We start from the raw sequence: 16,560 nt of genomic DNA, 5'->3' as shown, positions 1-16,560 counted from the left end.
TTTTACCTTCTAGCTAAGCAGCTTTTTTGTATGTTCTGATGCAAGTGGTAAAAGCTAATCCTGATTTTCTTTACTGTTCACTCTATGCCTTGGTCTGAGCGTCTTGTATTTTGAATAACTTGGGGTTTATTTAAATCTTTCGGTTATCTTTCCTAGGACAGAAAAAGTGAACATCCCGAAGTAACAGTAGGTACTGAAGTTTCCATAGTGGTTCCTACATATGGCTGAAGAGTGACATTGTGCCTGTATGCACAATGCTTTGCTATTTCTAGCAATCATTAGAATTAAAGCTAAGAAAATGGAATATTAGAGCCACGAGTTACTAGTTGTTTGCCATCATTGCCAATGACCAGTAGAATTATTTTCCAAATATGACTTAGCCATTTTTTAGAGCTTGCAGGTTCATTAGAATGATTTACAAGCCATTCTCTATTTTGAGTGGGTTTCCCCCACTTTTTTTTTTTTTTTTTTTTTTTTTTTTTTTGGTTATGCAACAAGTATTTTACTTGTAGCAGCACTCTTTCTTTTATAATATAGCATAATTTAAATACCACCAGTTTCAGAGATAAGCAGATCACACTGTAACTTTTTTATTCATTGCACTCTAGTCTTTATGCTTCTGTTTTTACCACAGATAAGTTTATTTTAGAAAAAGTTGTTGGTGTCTGCAACTGGTATCTATTTTACTCTTTCAAAACTCTCAGAATTCACAATTGGAAGAAATGCCAAATACCGATTCCAGAACTATTGGGAGGAGATTCATACAACAGATTCAGACTTTGGAACACAAGAATGTTTCTTTCATGCAAATTTTTATGCTGTTTTGCTCCTTGAGTACCTTTTGAAACCTACAGCTCAAGACAAGTACAGACCTCCTTTAAAACATACTTTTCTAAGCATGACAAAGATAAAGCTGGTATTTAAGCAGCAGGTCCCTGTCTGCCCTTCGACTGCATCAATGGTGGATGTGTGCATACTCCCATGGACAGGGTTATTTTGTGTTTTGCTATTTATGACTGACTTGCAGAAATACTGATACCTACTTTGTGAGCTGCTGTCTCCATAGAAAGGAGAAGGGAAGCTTTAGAGAAGCTTCCTCTGCTTAGGGGAAGCTTGCCAGAAGCAATGGTTACATAAAATATAACAAAAGGAAGGCAAAGCATTAAAGAAGCTGCTGCTCAGCACATTCAAGGCATGTGACAGACTCAGGCACCTTTCCCAGCCCTTGCTGCTCCCATCTCTTCTCACAGCCCTAGACTTCAGTCTTCTAGAGCTCCCATTTGGAAGGACACATATATCTGCCAGTTCTCCTCAGCAAGACAAAAGCTTGTTCTGCAGCCAGCTCCATATGTGACCTGCAGTCCCCATTTCTCTTTGTTACAATGTGTAAGACTTGTGGCAGTCTATTTAGTTCTATGTAATTAGATAAAAAGGCTTCAGTTACTAATGATATTCTGCAAAAGGCTCAGCTTCTGTCATAACAAGTATTAAGTTTTTCAACCAAATTTAATTTTAAATAGCCAGGACACTTTGAACACATGAAAATAGGTTTAGTCCTTGAGTTCTTGATTAAAACTGAATTAGCAGCATCTCTAAAACAGAACCAGAAAGCTCAGATATTTGTCAAATCCTGTTTTTCTCTTACAACAGTCCATGTGAGCTGCTCACAAATTGTCCTAAACTATCATACTTTTCAGACTCATATATGCAGCTGATACTATCTATCATGATATGAACTGAGGATAATAATGTATTATTTAGACAATAAATACATTATTCACTATCTGAGCATTTTTTCAAGGAAATGTACTTTCTTAATGATGAGGGGGTTTTTTTATTTCTAGTTCTAAATCAAATTGAGGCTTGCTCTGCTTAGTGAATTTTGAAAAGAAAAGCACACTTCAACCTGTAATGTCTGTGTTTATTCTTAAAATTTCAGCCTTCAAGATACGTATTTCATACTGGTCATCTTTGCTGACCACTGAAGGACAGACCTCCTTTGCTGCATGCTGCATTCCCTGCCCTTAACAGTGACTTACCTCCCTTTCTATCCAGTCTGTCATTTGCTTCTTCCTTTCCAAGCAGCCTTCCTATCCTTAGGTTCTCATTTTCACAAAAATATTTGTCATGCCTTTATTTCTCCTCTGCTGTAGTCTGTAGAGGAGAGATATACTCCTCCATAGCAGATTGTACTTCTCTGCACTTCAGTCTACACTTTCTACCATTGCTCTTCTTTAGGAAAAACTTTGCAAAGGCTTTGCAAATGCAATAGAAAGGCAAAGAAAAGTCAATTGCAGGAATGGGTTCTATGATTTTTTTAGGAAAAAGAACATTCCACCACTGCCTGTTCAAAGGAAGGTAATGGTTATGAACCACCAGTTCCTATAGCCCTAACTAAAACTTGAAGCAGGTAGCATTATCAGTTTAAAATATTAAAGAATACAGCTGGAACATGACTGCATGATCTCTGCAATTTTGGATGCTCTCTGCCACTCTAAGAAAAAAAAGGTGAATTATATTAATGTCTTCTGATATTTTAGTTTTAGCAAAGAGTTTAATACAATGCTAGACTCTTTACAGGAATACAATTTTTTTTCTTTATTGTATGCTCATTTCTCATCTATTTTTATTTGATGGCAGGTGATTATGTCTTTGTAGATTTGTTTGTGGGACACTTCAATTTATTATCTTCTCCTTCACACATTGGGTAGAAAAAAAAAATTCTTTGATGTCCCTTCTCCATCTGCATAGGCTATGCTAAAGCTCTCAATAAGTGAAACGCACTTTTTGGGTAAAAAAAGTTTAACCTCTTAGCTGCTAATCATGGATTTTGCTCATACCAGCACCGAACACGCACGATCACGTCCCACTAGGTGGCATCTGAACATTTTGCTATCCACTCGGATTTACTGGGATTAACCAAAACCGCCTGTAGCGAAACCGTCCGGGTAGTGGACAGCGTTTGGGGAAAAGCAAAAAGGCGTAAACTGTTATTACCGCAAATGCAAGGGGATGTGGCTGAAGCTGAGAAGCCTTGCATAAGTGTTAAAAGCTATAGCCTGTATTTTGTTTTTCCCCATGAATTAATGCAACTGCTGTACATACTAGTAAACTGGCTTGCGGGCGATGAGTTTTCTGTTTCATTGCTAAGGCGCTGACAGGCAGGAAAACTTAACTTTAGTTTCCCGCTTGCTGCCCCTTGAAGCAGGGGCTGCGCAGTCAGTGGACTGTAAGCCATCCGGTTTCCTCCGCCGGAGGCTCCGAGCTGACTGACAGCCCCGCCAGCTCTGGCGACCTCTCCCTCCCGCCGAGCCCACGAGGCCGTTTCCGTGTTGCGTTGTCTTCCTTGGGGAGTCTCCTCACCTTCCTTCGCGGAACAGCAGCTCTGTGTCCCTCCCTGCCCACCGCCATCACCTGAGGCCGCCTCCCCCCGGTGACGGGTGACGGTTAACGGCCGTGCCGCGCGGCGGGGCGGGGCGGGTGGCGCGGTGTCCCGGCAGGACGCTATGGCGGCGGGCGAGCAGCAGTGCCGCGAGTACCTGCAGCGTCACCGTATCCCGCAGCTGCTCCACCGCCTCGCAGCTTTGGTGCTCTACCACCGCCCCGGTGCGGTACCGCGCCCCGCGGACAGGGCGGGGCAGGGCCGGGCGGGGCAGGGGAGGGCAGGGCAGGGGAGGGCAGGGCAGGGGAGCTGTAGCCACCCTGCGCCCGCATTGCCAGAAGTGGGCAGAGGGGGAAGGGAGGCTGCGGCTGAGGGTCCTGCGCTTGTGGGCAATTTAACTTCATTGCAGAAAGACCACGCGAGTTCCTGATCCAGGCGCTGGAAAAGGTGAAGGCTGGAAGACGAGCTGAGGGAGATTACCCTTACCTCATGGACGAGGACAACCTGGTGGCCATGTTCGGTTTGCTGGATGTTCTAGGCCAAGGCCACATAACGCCAGCGCAGTACAGAGAAGGTGCGTTTCACCTCAACACCACGGCACGGTGAGGTGTTTGTGTGTGTTTGCTCTGAATTAGTAAAGTAGTTTCAAAGCTACGCATATGTGTACCTTAGAAATATCCACACAGCTGCCAATACACAGCCCAGAACTTGGAAAGTTAAAAAAAAAAAATACATCTACTTCAGGTGCATGTGTTTAGCTTCTATTATCTCCATGTCACTTGAAGATGTGAATTTTTCCAAGACCTGCATAGGAAATTCTCTTTTCTTAACTTTAGCACTCAAAACTTTGGGACTGAGCACTGAAGATCTGCGGTTAGGAGATGATGTAAATATCACACTGGATGTATTCAAGGAAGAAGTGTAAGTTTATTTGAGATTGTTGGGGTTTTTTTCAGGGGAGGGTAAGCACAAGAGATATTTTACTGGGATCTAAGGGGTTGTTTTACAAAATTATAGAATTAGAGGACTTGCTGGTTTAAGCTTAACTCCTTTACTTTACACTGCAAGATCTAAAAATGTCAGCTGCTGCCTGACGGTGCTTGGCTTTCTGTAACCTGAACCAAACTTGGCATTTTCATCCACCTTCTCAGTTCCAGGATGCTCCCAAAGCAAAACTTTCAGATTACCTGCCCCTCGTGTCAGACACCAAATCACCAGGTACCCCAGCGGCTCAAATATTGATCTAGAAATGTGGAATAGCAAAGCTGTGCTCTTTATCTCTTGGTCAGAGATAAAAACATAGCTTGCATATAAAACAAGCTCAGTTATAATCTTTTCCCATGGTCAAGGTAGGATCCTAGGAAGCTTTTTTTTTTTTTGTAGTTTGCAATCACTGAAAGGTACCTGGAACAAATTATCATCATTTTTAGCTAACTAGAATTTTTTTTCTTTTTTCTGTCTTAGGAAGAAAAAGATGCTGGAGAGTTGGGCTGTGTAATAGTGTGAGCCGTGGTCTACTATCTATATTAAAAATAGGCATTTTGCTCAATTTTTCTGGTTTGTCAGCTGTGCATAGCTGACTTTAAGATGTATGCACTTACTCTCATTTTCCTCACGCTGTTTAAGCAATCTGCTGAAAAGGACAGATGACAAGAACTTCTTCATGGAAAACATTCAACAGGCACTGGAGGAACAGCTTTTGAGTATTGCTTTTCTTAATACAATTTTTAAAAGTAGACATCTCTCTTACACAAATAAAATATTGTTTTGGAGTTTCCTTCTTCAGTTTGTAGCTAGGTTACAGTAAGGGGTTGTTACTTGTTGGATCATTACCAGTGAATAAAATTAACTTCAAGAGGTAAGCTGTTTCTTAAGTTGATTTTGGGTTTGGCGTTTTGGGGCTTGTGTTAGTTTTTTGTAGGGAAGAGCATCTTCAGCAAATTATGACACATGTCCACAGTTGAAGAAAGGCAGCACTTCCAAGTAAAATGCTATTTTCAAACTTTAAAAATACATTAATTACTGTGTTGTAAGGAGAACTTTTTAAAAAATTAGGAGAGACTCTGGTACAGCAAAGAGCAAAAAATCTGAATTAGTCTGAATGAAGAAGCAAAGTGACACATGCCTTCTTTCTGTATTCTGTATATAAATACAGAACAGTCATTGCATGGGATTTAAAGATGTGAAACATCTGTGTTCAGGGCATAGGAAGAGCTGTCCATGTTGTACAGTGGTGTATTTGCAATGTAAATACTCTGAAATGCTTAGGATGATGTTATAGCCCACAACACTGACCAGGAAGCCATCTGAGACACAAACGCAGTTTTAGCTTCTAAATGAAATGGCAAAGTGGCTACAGAAAATACGATCTCATTAGTTCAAAACCAGGTGAGTAGCAGTCTGATTTTTTTTTAAACTGCATACAATAAAGCATTAAATTAAACAAGTCATCCAGCATACAGCAGTGAAAGAATAACCCCAGTATATTACAACATATTTGCTTTGCTTTGAAATAAGTAAGCTAGACAAAGTTACTAACCATCCCTGAAAAAGTCTTTATTTTCCTGTATTTGGCCAATTAGCTCTCAAATTGAGAAGAATCTCGACATCTTTTTGACTTAATTTATAAACTCCAAGTTCATTTAGTGCTGCTGTTGCAGATGGCTGGTTTGGCTTGAATGTTGTTTCCTTTTCTGAAGCTGACTGTAGTACATCCTTCAGAAGCAAGGCTGAGCCAATATTCAGGTTCAGGATAATGCAGGCTTCTTTAATGCTAGAGGAAAAAATTGTATGGATTAACATGGAACCACATGAGATACATTTTATTCTCTGCATACAGTGATTAAAAAAAAAATTGCTACAGACTTCTGAAAAGGATCAGAAGTATTCAACTGTATGTATTCAACAAGTATGGCTTACGTTTTACCCTAAGATAATTAGGATAATGATGGTAATTACGATTAATTCAGCATATTTTAAAAGCACAATTTAACAGATACTTGCTGGAACCTGAACATTTTCCCAAATATTATAATATCATATCAGGGAGCTGATACCCTGCCTTAGTCACATCGTTTTTCATCTAACTAGCTGTGTGGATATTATGCACTATTTGTTTCCTTTTACTCCAGAACACATGCCACAGCCTGTTGCTATCTGAGTACATGATGCAGAATCAAAATTTTCCTAGTTGTAAACACTGGAAGCAAAACACTGGTTCCATCTTTTAAATCTGGATCAAAACTAACTGTGAAAAAATCTTGATGATACATAAAACGTGTATTCTTCAGGACATTCACTTCTGAAATGCCAACAGATCAGACTACTTACTGCTTGAAGTAGTTTTCTGGTCTCTTGCAGTAGTGTGAAAATAGAGGGAACAGATTTCTACTCATGTCAAACTGGAGTTGTGCTGCTCCTCCTTCATTGAAATGATTTGCCATAATTACCTACAAATGCAAAGAGGTGCACATGCTGTTTAGGCCAGCCACTGGCATTGCTACAGTCACTGTAGCAATCTACACTGTATTACATAAGTCATGTTTTGTTGATACCTACTTCCTGATATATGTATATATCCACCTTCTCTGCAAGCATTTGCCAGAAAATTTTGAACAGTGAATAACAGAGCTGCTGTTCTAATTGTAGCAAGCGGTCTCGTAGGGTCAACAACATTGGGCAAGCTGTGCTTGATAAAGACATTACTGCTTGCTCTGCTTGAGATGGTAAAGATAACCACCTAAAAGAAATTATTATAATGGTCATTATAATGAATTTATTCATATTACAACATTTATTCATATTACAACAACTTTAGTTAAAATTTTCTAAAAAAAGTCTTGCCCCTTTACAATGAGTCAGAGAGTTCTTTACCATTTCACATCTAAAAGTAATCAGTATTATACTGTTTAAATTTCCTTTAATATTAAAATCAGGCTCTCGTTTTAAGTCTCTGAACATGCCATTCAGAGAAACCCCAACTAATACAATCTGTTGTATTCTTTTTATGAAGTACTTCAGAAGTTCTGCTCAGGAGCAAACATTCAAGAAGCTCTATGAGCCCATGAAGACAGACCAGTCATTACAGGCCATTTTGAACTAGAGTTAATAGTAGTCTGAAGAAAATAATTCCTGTCAAAATCAGAGGGATCCAGATTTCTTCCTAGGGTTTTTAGGATAACATGCCCACAAATTTTGGAACTACTTCTGAAAACAGCATCAAAACAGCGTTGAAATAAGTGTTAAGAGAATTTTCCAAAACTTGCTAACCTTCACCGTTCTTCCTCAGGAAAAGAATTTTGCCTGTTAGCTATTCATGCCTTTATTTGCCTCAATATTTAAAATGGGAAATAGTATCATAATATGAGAATAAAGTAGACAGAGAGAATCACCTCTCTTTTTTGTACAGCTTTGCAGCATCTTTGAATTCTCTGAAGACATGGTCTACTTGACGAGTCAGCATGTCATGTTTCAGGCGTTCCAGGAGGGTAATCATTTCATCGAAGACAGAACTCTCCATCGAAGCCAGCTGCCCCAGCTGCAGTTTACTGACAGTGTTACTTTCTGCCTGAACCTCTAATTCAGCCTGCTGGAGCTGCAAAAAGAACTACAGAAACAAATCAGACCTGAATATTAGAAAAAATAATCTTACCGTTTGAACTTTTTATTGGTACTTTAATAGGCCCAGTTCTAGGAAACACTCTGCTGACACATTTATAAACTTCACTTTTAAAGATTTTAAAACTACACTCTTATCTTCCCCCAGGGTCCTGATTTCATTAAAAAAACCTCCACAGCAGCTTAATCCTAGTGATGGAAATGATATAGGTTTCAGATACAATAGCAGATAGCTGATGAGAACAGATCTAGAGAAATACTGAAACAAAGAATCATAGATTGGTTTGGGTTGGAAGGGACCTTGAAGATCAGCTAGTTCCAACCCCCCCTGCGATGGGCAGGAACACCTCCCACTAGATCGAGTTGCCTGAAGCCCCATCCACTTCCAGCAATGGAGCATCCATAACTTCTCCATGCAACTTGTTCCAGTGTCTCACCATCTTCCTTGTGAAGAATTTCTTCCTAATGTCTAACCTAAATCTACCCTCTTCTAGCTTAAAATTGTTCCCCCTCATCCTAGCTGCTACTATATAAATTCCCAGTTATCAGTGAGCAGATTTTCTGAGCAACACCCAGTGTTGCAGTGCAGATACCCACGCTGAACCCATTTCAGCTAACCTGCCAGGGGAGTATTTCAAGCATCATGCATAGGCTACTGCACACACTTCAACATCAATGATCTTAAGCCAGCCCAGAAATCTCAAAAACTAACTATTTTTTTTCAATACAAAGCATGTGAAGAATACTACTTTTTTGTCTGTTTTGGTTATGCCATCCTCCAGGTTCTCTTTGCATTTCCCAAGAAATTTTATAATTAATAGAGCTTAGATCTCAAACAACAATCTGTCCTTATTTATTTTTTATTAATTCTGAATTTACATCTCATTCTATTTTTCCAGTAATTAATTCTTCTGAGTACACTTAAAACAGTTCTGAAAATAATTTGTTATGAAACAAAAAATAGTTAAAATGGACTTCAGGTGTTTAAGTGAAATACTTACTACATTGTCAGCCCAGTCTGCCAATACTGTTGCTATATAGTTAACAGCATTAAGGATTGCACAGTATCGGAATCCTAAAGAAGCTCTGCTCTCTTCCTTCATTACTTGAGTCAATCGTATTCTGAAATCATCAACTAACTCCTTCTGTAGGCCCAGGAACTGTAGTTTTCTGGAAGCTGTTGGAAGGTTCTTATACCTGTCTAGAAAGATATCAATAAGAGAGATTTTCCAACACTGAGAGAAAACTTTTCAAAAGGAAATATTACTGTTATCTTAGTATGCAACCTTATGCCGGTGAGAACATCCTAAAGTATTTAAAAGAGCTGACATACTTTTAACAATTTCAGGGAAAATGCAAAAGCTAAACACATAAACAAACAGTATTCTTCCCCCTCCTAATTCCACTAGCATTTTCTATTCTGATACTTAAAGAAATATGTGATATTCCACACCATCAAGTGGAATCCCTAAGGTTTACGCGTATAGAGTAGGATAAAATTGCTGAATGTGCAATTAAGCCTTCTGAAAAATTACTTGCCCATATGCTCTGTCCCAAGAAAGAAGATATCACTTAATAGCTTCTAAATTGTTGCAGAGTCAAAAAGAATAGCAAGATTTTTTTATTACTGCACTGTAACAAATTATCTCAACTCTGAATGAGTTTTAAGATGCTAAATATCAAAGGCCATTTTTAATTATTATTTCATAAATGTCACTAACTCAAGATTATTCATGCTTGAGTTAGTGCCCAAAATGCAAAATGAACAGGAAAGCTTTTATTAAATTGCAAAAATCACAACTTTGCAACATTACTTGATGACTATTGCAGACAACGGGGATTTAGTAAAAAAAATCTGTTAGATGAAACTTTTTTTATTATTCATTACAAACAAGAGTAATGCCCACAGATTAATAATTACCTGTTATAACTAGCAACAGAGTCATAAAAGTTTCAGCACAATCGGGGACTTTCAGTTCATCCACATCAGTGATATCTTTGTATTGTGATACCCAGGCAGCCTCTGATGAAAGCATAGAGTCCATTTTCTGAAGAGCAACTGAGATGCACAAAACTTGTAAATTGATTTATTTAAAAAAAAAAAATTTTAACAAAACACCCTCTAAAATACATAAGAATAAAGGCCTTATCTCAAGTAAGTTAAATTTTGTATTTTCAGGTTATAAAAACTACTGGTGACTAGGGCTTCATGCGAACCCAGCTTCAATATATCTGCATTTGCAGTGCTGTTAACAGCTATGTCAGGGTTGACTGGAGGGTTGGTTTGCTTTTTTAATAGTTGGCTTGCTCTTTCCAATATATTTCCTCTTCATTTCTCAATAGCTTTCCCCTATTTCAATTTAAAGTCCTTCCTATGCACACATATAACTTCTGCCTAAAAATAAGCCTACTGGATTTCATACAGTAGAAATCCACTGGATTTCTGCTCAAAAATAAGCTTAGGGGCAAAAGTCCTACAAACTAGAGACCTACTATTAGAGTCTAACCAATTTTTAGTCAAAATAATCACAGCATATAAAAATATGTCTGACACAGTAGTCCTGTCCAAGTGACTTATCCTATCTGAGGAGCCTAACTGTGTAAGTATACACATGCACTTTTTTTTCTGCTTGTGTAATATTCAACAAAAGGCCAACAAAATTCACTGGAAGTCTTACATTTTTTTTCCACTGTTAGCCACCTTTGGAAGCAGGATTCTTCTGACAGAATATGCATGCAACTTGGAAAGCTGCTGAGATAACCATGAACACCATATAACTCTCTCTCAAATAGAAGTACCTCATCCACAAGGTGACAAAAGAGTGCATCATCGTATAACAGGCATGGAATATCAGAAGCCAACTTCTCCAAAATCAGCATTACTAGAGCACGAGAGAATTCAAGCTTTTGAAAGACAAAAGTGAATCAAATGTCAAGATACAAAGCATTAACAAATACAAACATGTACATAACAAACTGCTACTAGGCTAAGTTGTCTTATCACATACCTGGTGGAACCAGTGGAAGTGGACTTACACATTCATATAAATAAAAACACGAAGTGCTTACCCCAGCATTCACTGAAGATCCTGCCTTGTCCAGTATTGGCTGGATTTTGTCATCAAGAAACTTTGCATGATTTCCAATCCACAAAAGTACTTGTGTTAAATACCACTCAGGCTTATTTAAAACAGAAAAGAAAACATTAAATGCACGCACACTACATTTATTCAAATGCTACTAATATTTCAAGACAAACTTCTAAAAATATCAGTCTCTTCCCCTGTATCTCCTTCCCCCTCTCCTCTCCTTGTGTAATCTCAGATTACACAAGTCTTTCACTGTTTTACTTAGCTTTGATTTTCACAAAAGCTGTATCAGAAAATATTTCTAGACTTGAACTGTCCTAAATGCAACAATTATTCTGTTTCTTCTCAAGCAAAAGCTTCATTATTTTTGTCTGCCCTATCTCTATGGCTTTCTCACTTGAGGTCCATTTTCTGTTTTGTGTACTTTCTCTCCTGTTCTTCTGTCTGGTCTTTATTTCTTGGTATAGCAAAAAAAGATGCATTCCTGAGAAAACTCTTCCTAGTGACTCCCTTCTTACTGGCCATCATTGGATACAGGCTCGATCCCACTATCTCCCTGGAAGTAGAAAATCTATCACCTTCTCATATCACATTCTAAGACCTGTAAATTTTTCCAGTTTCCACACCTAAAAAGATGGGCTATATTTTCTTATTAACACATCTTTCAGTGTTGCTGCAAATGGAAGCAGTTCCTCTTCTCCTCACTCCCAATAGCCAAGGAACCTCTTGTTGAACTGCACTCCCATTCTCCATTTTGTGTTTCCTTCTCATTTCTGTAATAATTTTCACTTGTCTACTGAATTTCATCACTTTTGGGGGTCTTTTTTGACACTCCTTCCCCACCTTGCCAAGATCATTGTGAACTCTGAGCTTGTCCTCTGAAATACTTGTAAATCCCTTGCAGGTTGATACTTATCAGGCGCTGTTGGAATATCTTTCTGATCTGAAGCTACATTACCAGTACACTTTTCTTCACAAGTTTTTTACAAAGTTGTTCACCTATTGTTGGCACATGAAGGTACAATGTCAAAAATCTAAGTCACAGCTTTGCACAGTCTTGGAACTCAAGTAATAAGGCACAGTGTAAAACCATTTGCAAGGAGACAGAGGAAATTAATCAAACTTCTGAAATTATGAGAGGCAGTCTACAACTGTAGTAAGGCTTTCTAAAGGATCTGAGCAAGGGAAGAAATATTGCCTAGCCCAGAGAAAATCCCTGTGACTCTGAAACATCTCCAAGTGCCACCTTGATGCCTGTCCATGTTTTTTTAGGCAGAAGAACTTCAGTTTTGAAGAATCTTAATTTAAGAAATAAAAGTTTCAAAGCTGCACAATTTAAATACAGCAATCTCATGCTTAAAGAACAATTGGAAAAAAAAATTAAACTGCTTTCTTTCGTACCTTGTTTAAAACATTGGTTTGTTTATTTCCAGTGAAATGATACTTGAATCTTTTCTGAAGAGGATTCAGCATGATCTGTATTGGAAGGATAATGGGTGGTGATGGGGGTAGAGAATACTTTTCAGGGAATTGTTTAGGCTTGGTTAAGAGTTCATCCCTAAGTTTGACTGTCAAGGACAAATTTAAGTGTTGAATTCTCACAGTATCTTAATTTCAATAAAATAGATTTGTAAAAATGAACATTTCTTAGTTCTACCTCATTAGCTGAAGGCAGTATTAGACAATCAGTACAATTCCTCAAATGTGAAGGATACTCAAAATATTTCAGTTTATATAATAATTAATACAACTCAGGCTACAAATGACTATTCATTCAGTGACAATTCAAGTCACTTAGATTCAGGAAGCTAATAAAAAAAAAAGTCCAAGAGACATGCTTACTTATATTTGTTAAAGGAGAATAAAAGACTCAAAGGAGAATAAAAGGAGATTAACCAATGCTATACTTGATTTTCTGTTTTCAGGTAACTTATTAAAGTAACCCAGTCTGCCACACCTAAATTGTTAGTAGCTCAGGGTTGTGTAGAGTGGTGTTGTATCTTCCTGCTTCATGATTTAAAAACAAAAAAAACCCTGCTTGGTTGAGCTTTATCTGTGCTTTATTTAATTCACAAATATTAACAGAATGAGCATCAGTGCCTTCTCATTAAACTCAAAGACAGAGGGAGCACTACTGCTGTGCAATGAACATCCTCTTGTAGTCTCCCCTTTTGCTAGTCTCCCTGCAAGAAGCATCTTTATCTTTCCCTCTTTTCTTTCTGGGATGGAACATATTAAAATTCTTAAGGCTGCTTTCAAATGAGACTATGAAAGGACAAGCATTAACTGTGCAAAATAAAATCTACATCTCCACTGTTTAACATGTGTAACCTTGCTGGAGCATGTAAGGCCTGACTCTGGTGAAAACCTGAACTGTCAGCTACAAGAGATCACTGGAGCTCCAATGTGTCCACTGCAACAAGGACAACTTTGGCCTCTGGCATTTTCGAAACAAACAAAAACCTAAGGTAATACAATATAACAAAAATTATCTTCTGTCTTTAAGGCAAACAAAATCTTAAATCTACTTGAGAATGTGCATCACAGGTATTTATTATTCTTATTAAAATACACCACAACTATTTAAAAGGATACGAGGTTTGCAGTTTCAGAAGCTGACAAAACAACATCTCCAAATTGTTGTATGTATCAGAAGCACTGGCTGGAGCAGTAAGGCCAAATGCCTGAGACTGTGGTGGCCCAACAAAAGGCCATCGGAGCTGGGTCAGCACCTCTTCAAAATCACTACAAGGCAGAGCAAGCACATCAGCACAAACCAACAACACCATGCACAGACGAGAGAGTGACAGTATGTCTCTTACCTTGACAATTTGTCCTTAAGAATTTTATGCCAGAATTTAACAGTGGATCTCACAAAAGCAAGCAGATGAGAACAAGATGAATCCTGAAGCTTAATATCCAGCTCTGCCATGAATGCCAGAGTACTGGCTGCTTCTGGAACATTGTCAGTAATCAAATATTGCTGGATGCTATCACTACAAAGTATAGGAAAAGTCAAAACCAAAACTTCGTTAAAGATATCAGAAATGAAGATAACATTTTCTCAAATCTAAGACATTTTAACGATGGGACAAGCTAGGTTACCAGTATCAGAACATATAGGGAGTACTCTAAAAATTTACCTTAACTCTTCAATTTGTGAAATCCATATAAGATAGGCCAGGTGTCGTTCAATCTCCTCGACCTGACTAATCAGTACATCAAGATCCTCCATCCATGGCTGAGCTTTCAGTAAGTGGCTATTGATTGAATCAGAGAGAAGAGTTTCTTCCTCTAGAAGCTGACTGATAGTCTTTTTAGAATCTTCAGCATTTTTTAGGGCATTCTGAATTCTTTTAGGGACTTCTGATGAAACTGTAAGTACCTACATTCACAGAGAAGTATCAAGTCTGACACAGAAACGTTGCATATATATACATAAAATACACTTAACTAGTTATACAACGTATTCATAAGAAAAACAAAACAAAATGTAAACATTCTTACCTGTTCTTCTAACTGCTTTTTATTTTCAGATAGTTTATCAATAAGGCTGTCTAGCTTCCTAAGAGAATTATAGTCATTTCCAACTTCTCGTTCCACAAATTCAGAAACATAGTAGGGGATATCACAATGATCTAGGTCTCTAGTGACTTCTTTCTTTCCAACAGCAACAGTTGCCATGTTTTATTTCTCTGCAATACCAATTATACAATTTCCAATTAGTGACTGCTAAGACAGCACAAACTACTGCTCCACTGAGGACATAATACACCTTGAAAAGCTGGGCAGTTCAAGTTAAACTGAAACTTAAGTAAGACATTCAGTAAATATACTGCTTTAAGTGAGATGATTTGCTGGCCCAAGTCTTAGATGAGATGTGACAAAACCTTGCTCACACATTCAACTGGTGATCTATCCTACATCAACTAGTGCAGAGAAATATGCCTGTTACTGTCTTCCTTCTTTTAAAGTATGAATTTTATTAAAAACAGTTCAATATATATGTAGTTTCTACATATGTGATACAGAAAACTTAACAAGAAATAGTGGGAAAATATTTCTGTAAAATATAAAGGAAGATAACAATGTTCCATTTTACCTTCTTATAACTTTGGATGCTCAAGAGACATCAATTAATGACTGATGTATTACTAGCAAAGCATCCACTCAGTTCTTGCAATAATTTGTAAAAACATCATTGAATCATTTATAAGAAATCCCACACTGTGTAACAGGAGAGGCACTTGCTGATCCACACATATTGCAGCATCCAGGAAAAAACAGACCTGAAAGTGAGAGAATGATCGTGTACAGTGATACAAAAGCCACAAAGATGGGTGCTTAGCAGCTTTTGCAGCTTTTTAGTATCACTTTCAAAACAGTATTTAAAAATTAAATGTATATACCTGCACTTTACCTGCTAGAAGCAAAAATAAAAATCCTACTAAGCAAACAACAGGAAAGAATAAGAAAACAGTGTAACTGATGAGCCAAAGTTGGAGAAGCAATAGAAAGCACCAGGAAGAATAACCGGAGAGATGATGGGTAAATGGGTAAATAAACCGGGGAGATGATGGGAAAAAAACTCGAATAGAGAAAACAGGGTAATAAAAAGCACCACGCTGTCTGCAGCAATGAAAATAACTGTACCAGAGCAGACTACTAATCAAGCGGTGCTCTTTACTAAAGGAAAGGATCAGGACACCAGAGGAGAGGAACAGGGCCCCGGGGAGCACCCACCTTCACCACAGGGCCAGGCCGTTTCAAGCAGGGTTATCAGACTGTGCGGGCCCCGGGACGGCTCTGGGCGAGGCCCAGGCCAGCCCCCCAGCCAGCCCTTCCCCGGCACCCGCAGCGCCGTGCTGGGTCCTCCTGACCCGGATCAGGGCTCTGCCCTCAGGCGCCGCTTTCCCTCACGGACAGGGAGCTGGGTGCGACGGACAGTGGGGTTCGCACAGATCCTCCGCGGCGAACCGGCCGGGTCTGGGCCGAGGCCCCGGAGCGCCCCAGGAGCAGCTCCGGTATCAGGTACCCGCTGCCCCGCGCCCCGCCCCCGCCACGTCACCGCCCCGCGGGGGAGGGTCACGTGGGAGCAGAGCCGGTGGGCGGGGCCGGCCGCGGCGCAGGCGCAGTTCCCCCTTTCCTCCCCTCCCCACCCCATTGCCAGCAGCGCGGGCAGCAGGGCGGCGCTCGCGGCCCGGCCCGGGGTAACCCCGGCCCAGAGGCGGTTCCGGGCAGGCGCTGGGGCAGGGGCTCGGAAGCGGTTCGGAAGGCGGGGCCCGCCTAGGAAGCGCAGCCCCCCTGGTTGAGGAGCCGACGTCCGCTCCTGAGGTACTGGTGGGCCGGCGCCTTCTGTTCGGTTCAGTTCAGCAACACCCGGGGGGCCGTGGGGCGCTCAGTTTGAAAATCCAGTGCCGTTTTAGAACAGCATTATCGTGACTTTTTTCTGCCAGAAGCCCCGCTGATCCC

General features: G+C 39.6%; 2 protein-coding genes across 7 annotated transcripts; one reads left to right on the top strand and one right to left on the bottom strand.

Annotated features, from left to right (window-relative positions):
• The first annotated feature begins 3,461 nt into the window (after nt 1-3,461).
• EFCAB10 (EF-hand calcium binding domain 10) lies at nt 3,462-5,233 on the top strand. The gene is made up of 4 exons (XM_030452697.1): nt 3,462-3,606; nt 3,792-3,956; nt 4,219-4,303; nt 4,847-5,233. The coding sequence occupies exons 1-4, from the start codon at nt 3,507-3,509 to the stop codon at nt 4,878-4,880; spliced, it is 384 nt and encodes a 127-aa protein (XP_030308557.1). The 5' UTR covers nt 3,462-3,506; the 3' UTR covers nt 4,881-5,233.
• A 282-nt stretch (nt 5,234-5,515) lies between these two features.
• RINT1 (RAD50 interactor 1) lies at nt 5,516-16,148 on the bottom strand. 6 transcript variants are annotated; one of them, XM_030452654.1, is made up of 15 exons: nt 15,832-16,148; nt 15,191-15,377; nt 14,596-14,783; nt 14,232-14,473; nt 13,911-14,084; nt 13,684-13,833; nt 12,490-12,646; nt 11,069-11,179; nt 10,678-10,903; nt 9,921-10,058; nt 9,001-9,200; nt 7,774-7,988; nt 6,941-7,121; nt 6,713-6,831; nt 5,516-6,155 (listed from the first exon to the last, which is right to left on the bottom strand). In XM_030452654.1, exons 3-15 carry the CDS (start codon nt 14,770-14,772, stop codon nt 5,939-5,941), a joined length of 2,307 nt encoding a protein of 768 aa, XP_030308514.1. In that variant the 5' UTR covers nt 14,773-14,783; nt 15,191-15,377; nt 15,832-16,148; the 3' UTR covers nt 5,516-5,938. The 6 variants fall into 6 exon arrangements, with proteins under 6 accessions (XP_030308514.1, XP_030308521.1, XP_030308540.1 ...); XM_030452661.1 differs by having other exon boundaries at nt 5,918-6,155; nt 15,969-16,065; XM_030452680.1 differs by lacking the exon at nt 14,596-14,783 and having other exon boundaries at nt 5,918-6,155; nt 15,832-16,065.
• Between the last annotated feature and the right edge of the window lie 412 nt (nt 16,149-16,560).

Source organism: Calypte anna, chromosome 1 (assembly GCF_003957555.1).
Source record: "Calypte anna isolate BGI_N300 chromosome 1, bCalAnn1_v1.p, whole genome shotgun sequence".
Taxonomy (NCBI): domain Eukaryota; kingdom Metazoa; phylum Chordata; class Aves; order Apodiformes; family Trochilidae; genus Calypte; species Calypte anna.
This window is presented reverse-complemented; position numbering and strand designations above follow the sequence as displayed.

What these genes read in the sequence shown, in the direction of transcription:
- EFCAB10 (XM_030452697.1), top strand. Translation starts at nt 3,507, where the DNA reads ATGGCGGCGGGCGAGCAGCAGTGCCGCGAGTACCTGCAGCGTCACCGT. An exon ending in GCCAGCGCAGTACAGAGAAG is followed by an intron (nt 3,957 to 4,218) that starts GTGCGTTTCACC and finishes TCTTAACTTTAG; the next exon opens with CACTCAAAACTTTGGGACTG. An exon ending in GATGTATTCAAGGAAGAAGT is followed by an intron (nt 4,304 to 4,846) that starts GTAAGTTTATTT and finishes TTTCTGTCTTAG; the next exon opens with GAAGAAAAAGATGCTGGAGA.
- RINT1 (XM_030452654.1), bottom strand. Translation starts at nt 14,772, where the DNA reads ATGGCAACTGTTGCTGTTGGAAAGAAAGAAGTCACTAGAGACCTAGAT. An exon ending in TCACAAATTGAAGAGTTAAG is followed by an intron (nt 14,085 to 14,231) that starts GTAAATTTTTAG and finishes TATACTTTGTAG; the next exon opens with TGATAGCATCCAGCAATATT. An exon ending in CTTAAGGACAAATTGTCAAG is followed by an intron (nt 13,834 to 13,910) that starts GTAAGAGACATA and finishes TCTGCCTTGTAG; the next exon opens with TGATTTTGAAGAGGTGCTGA.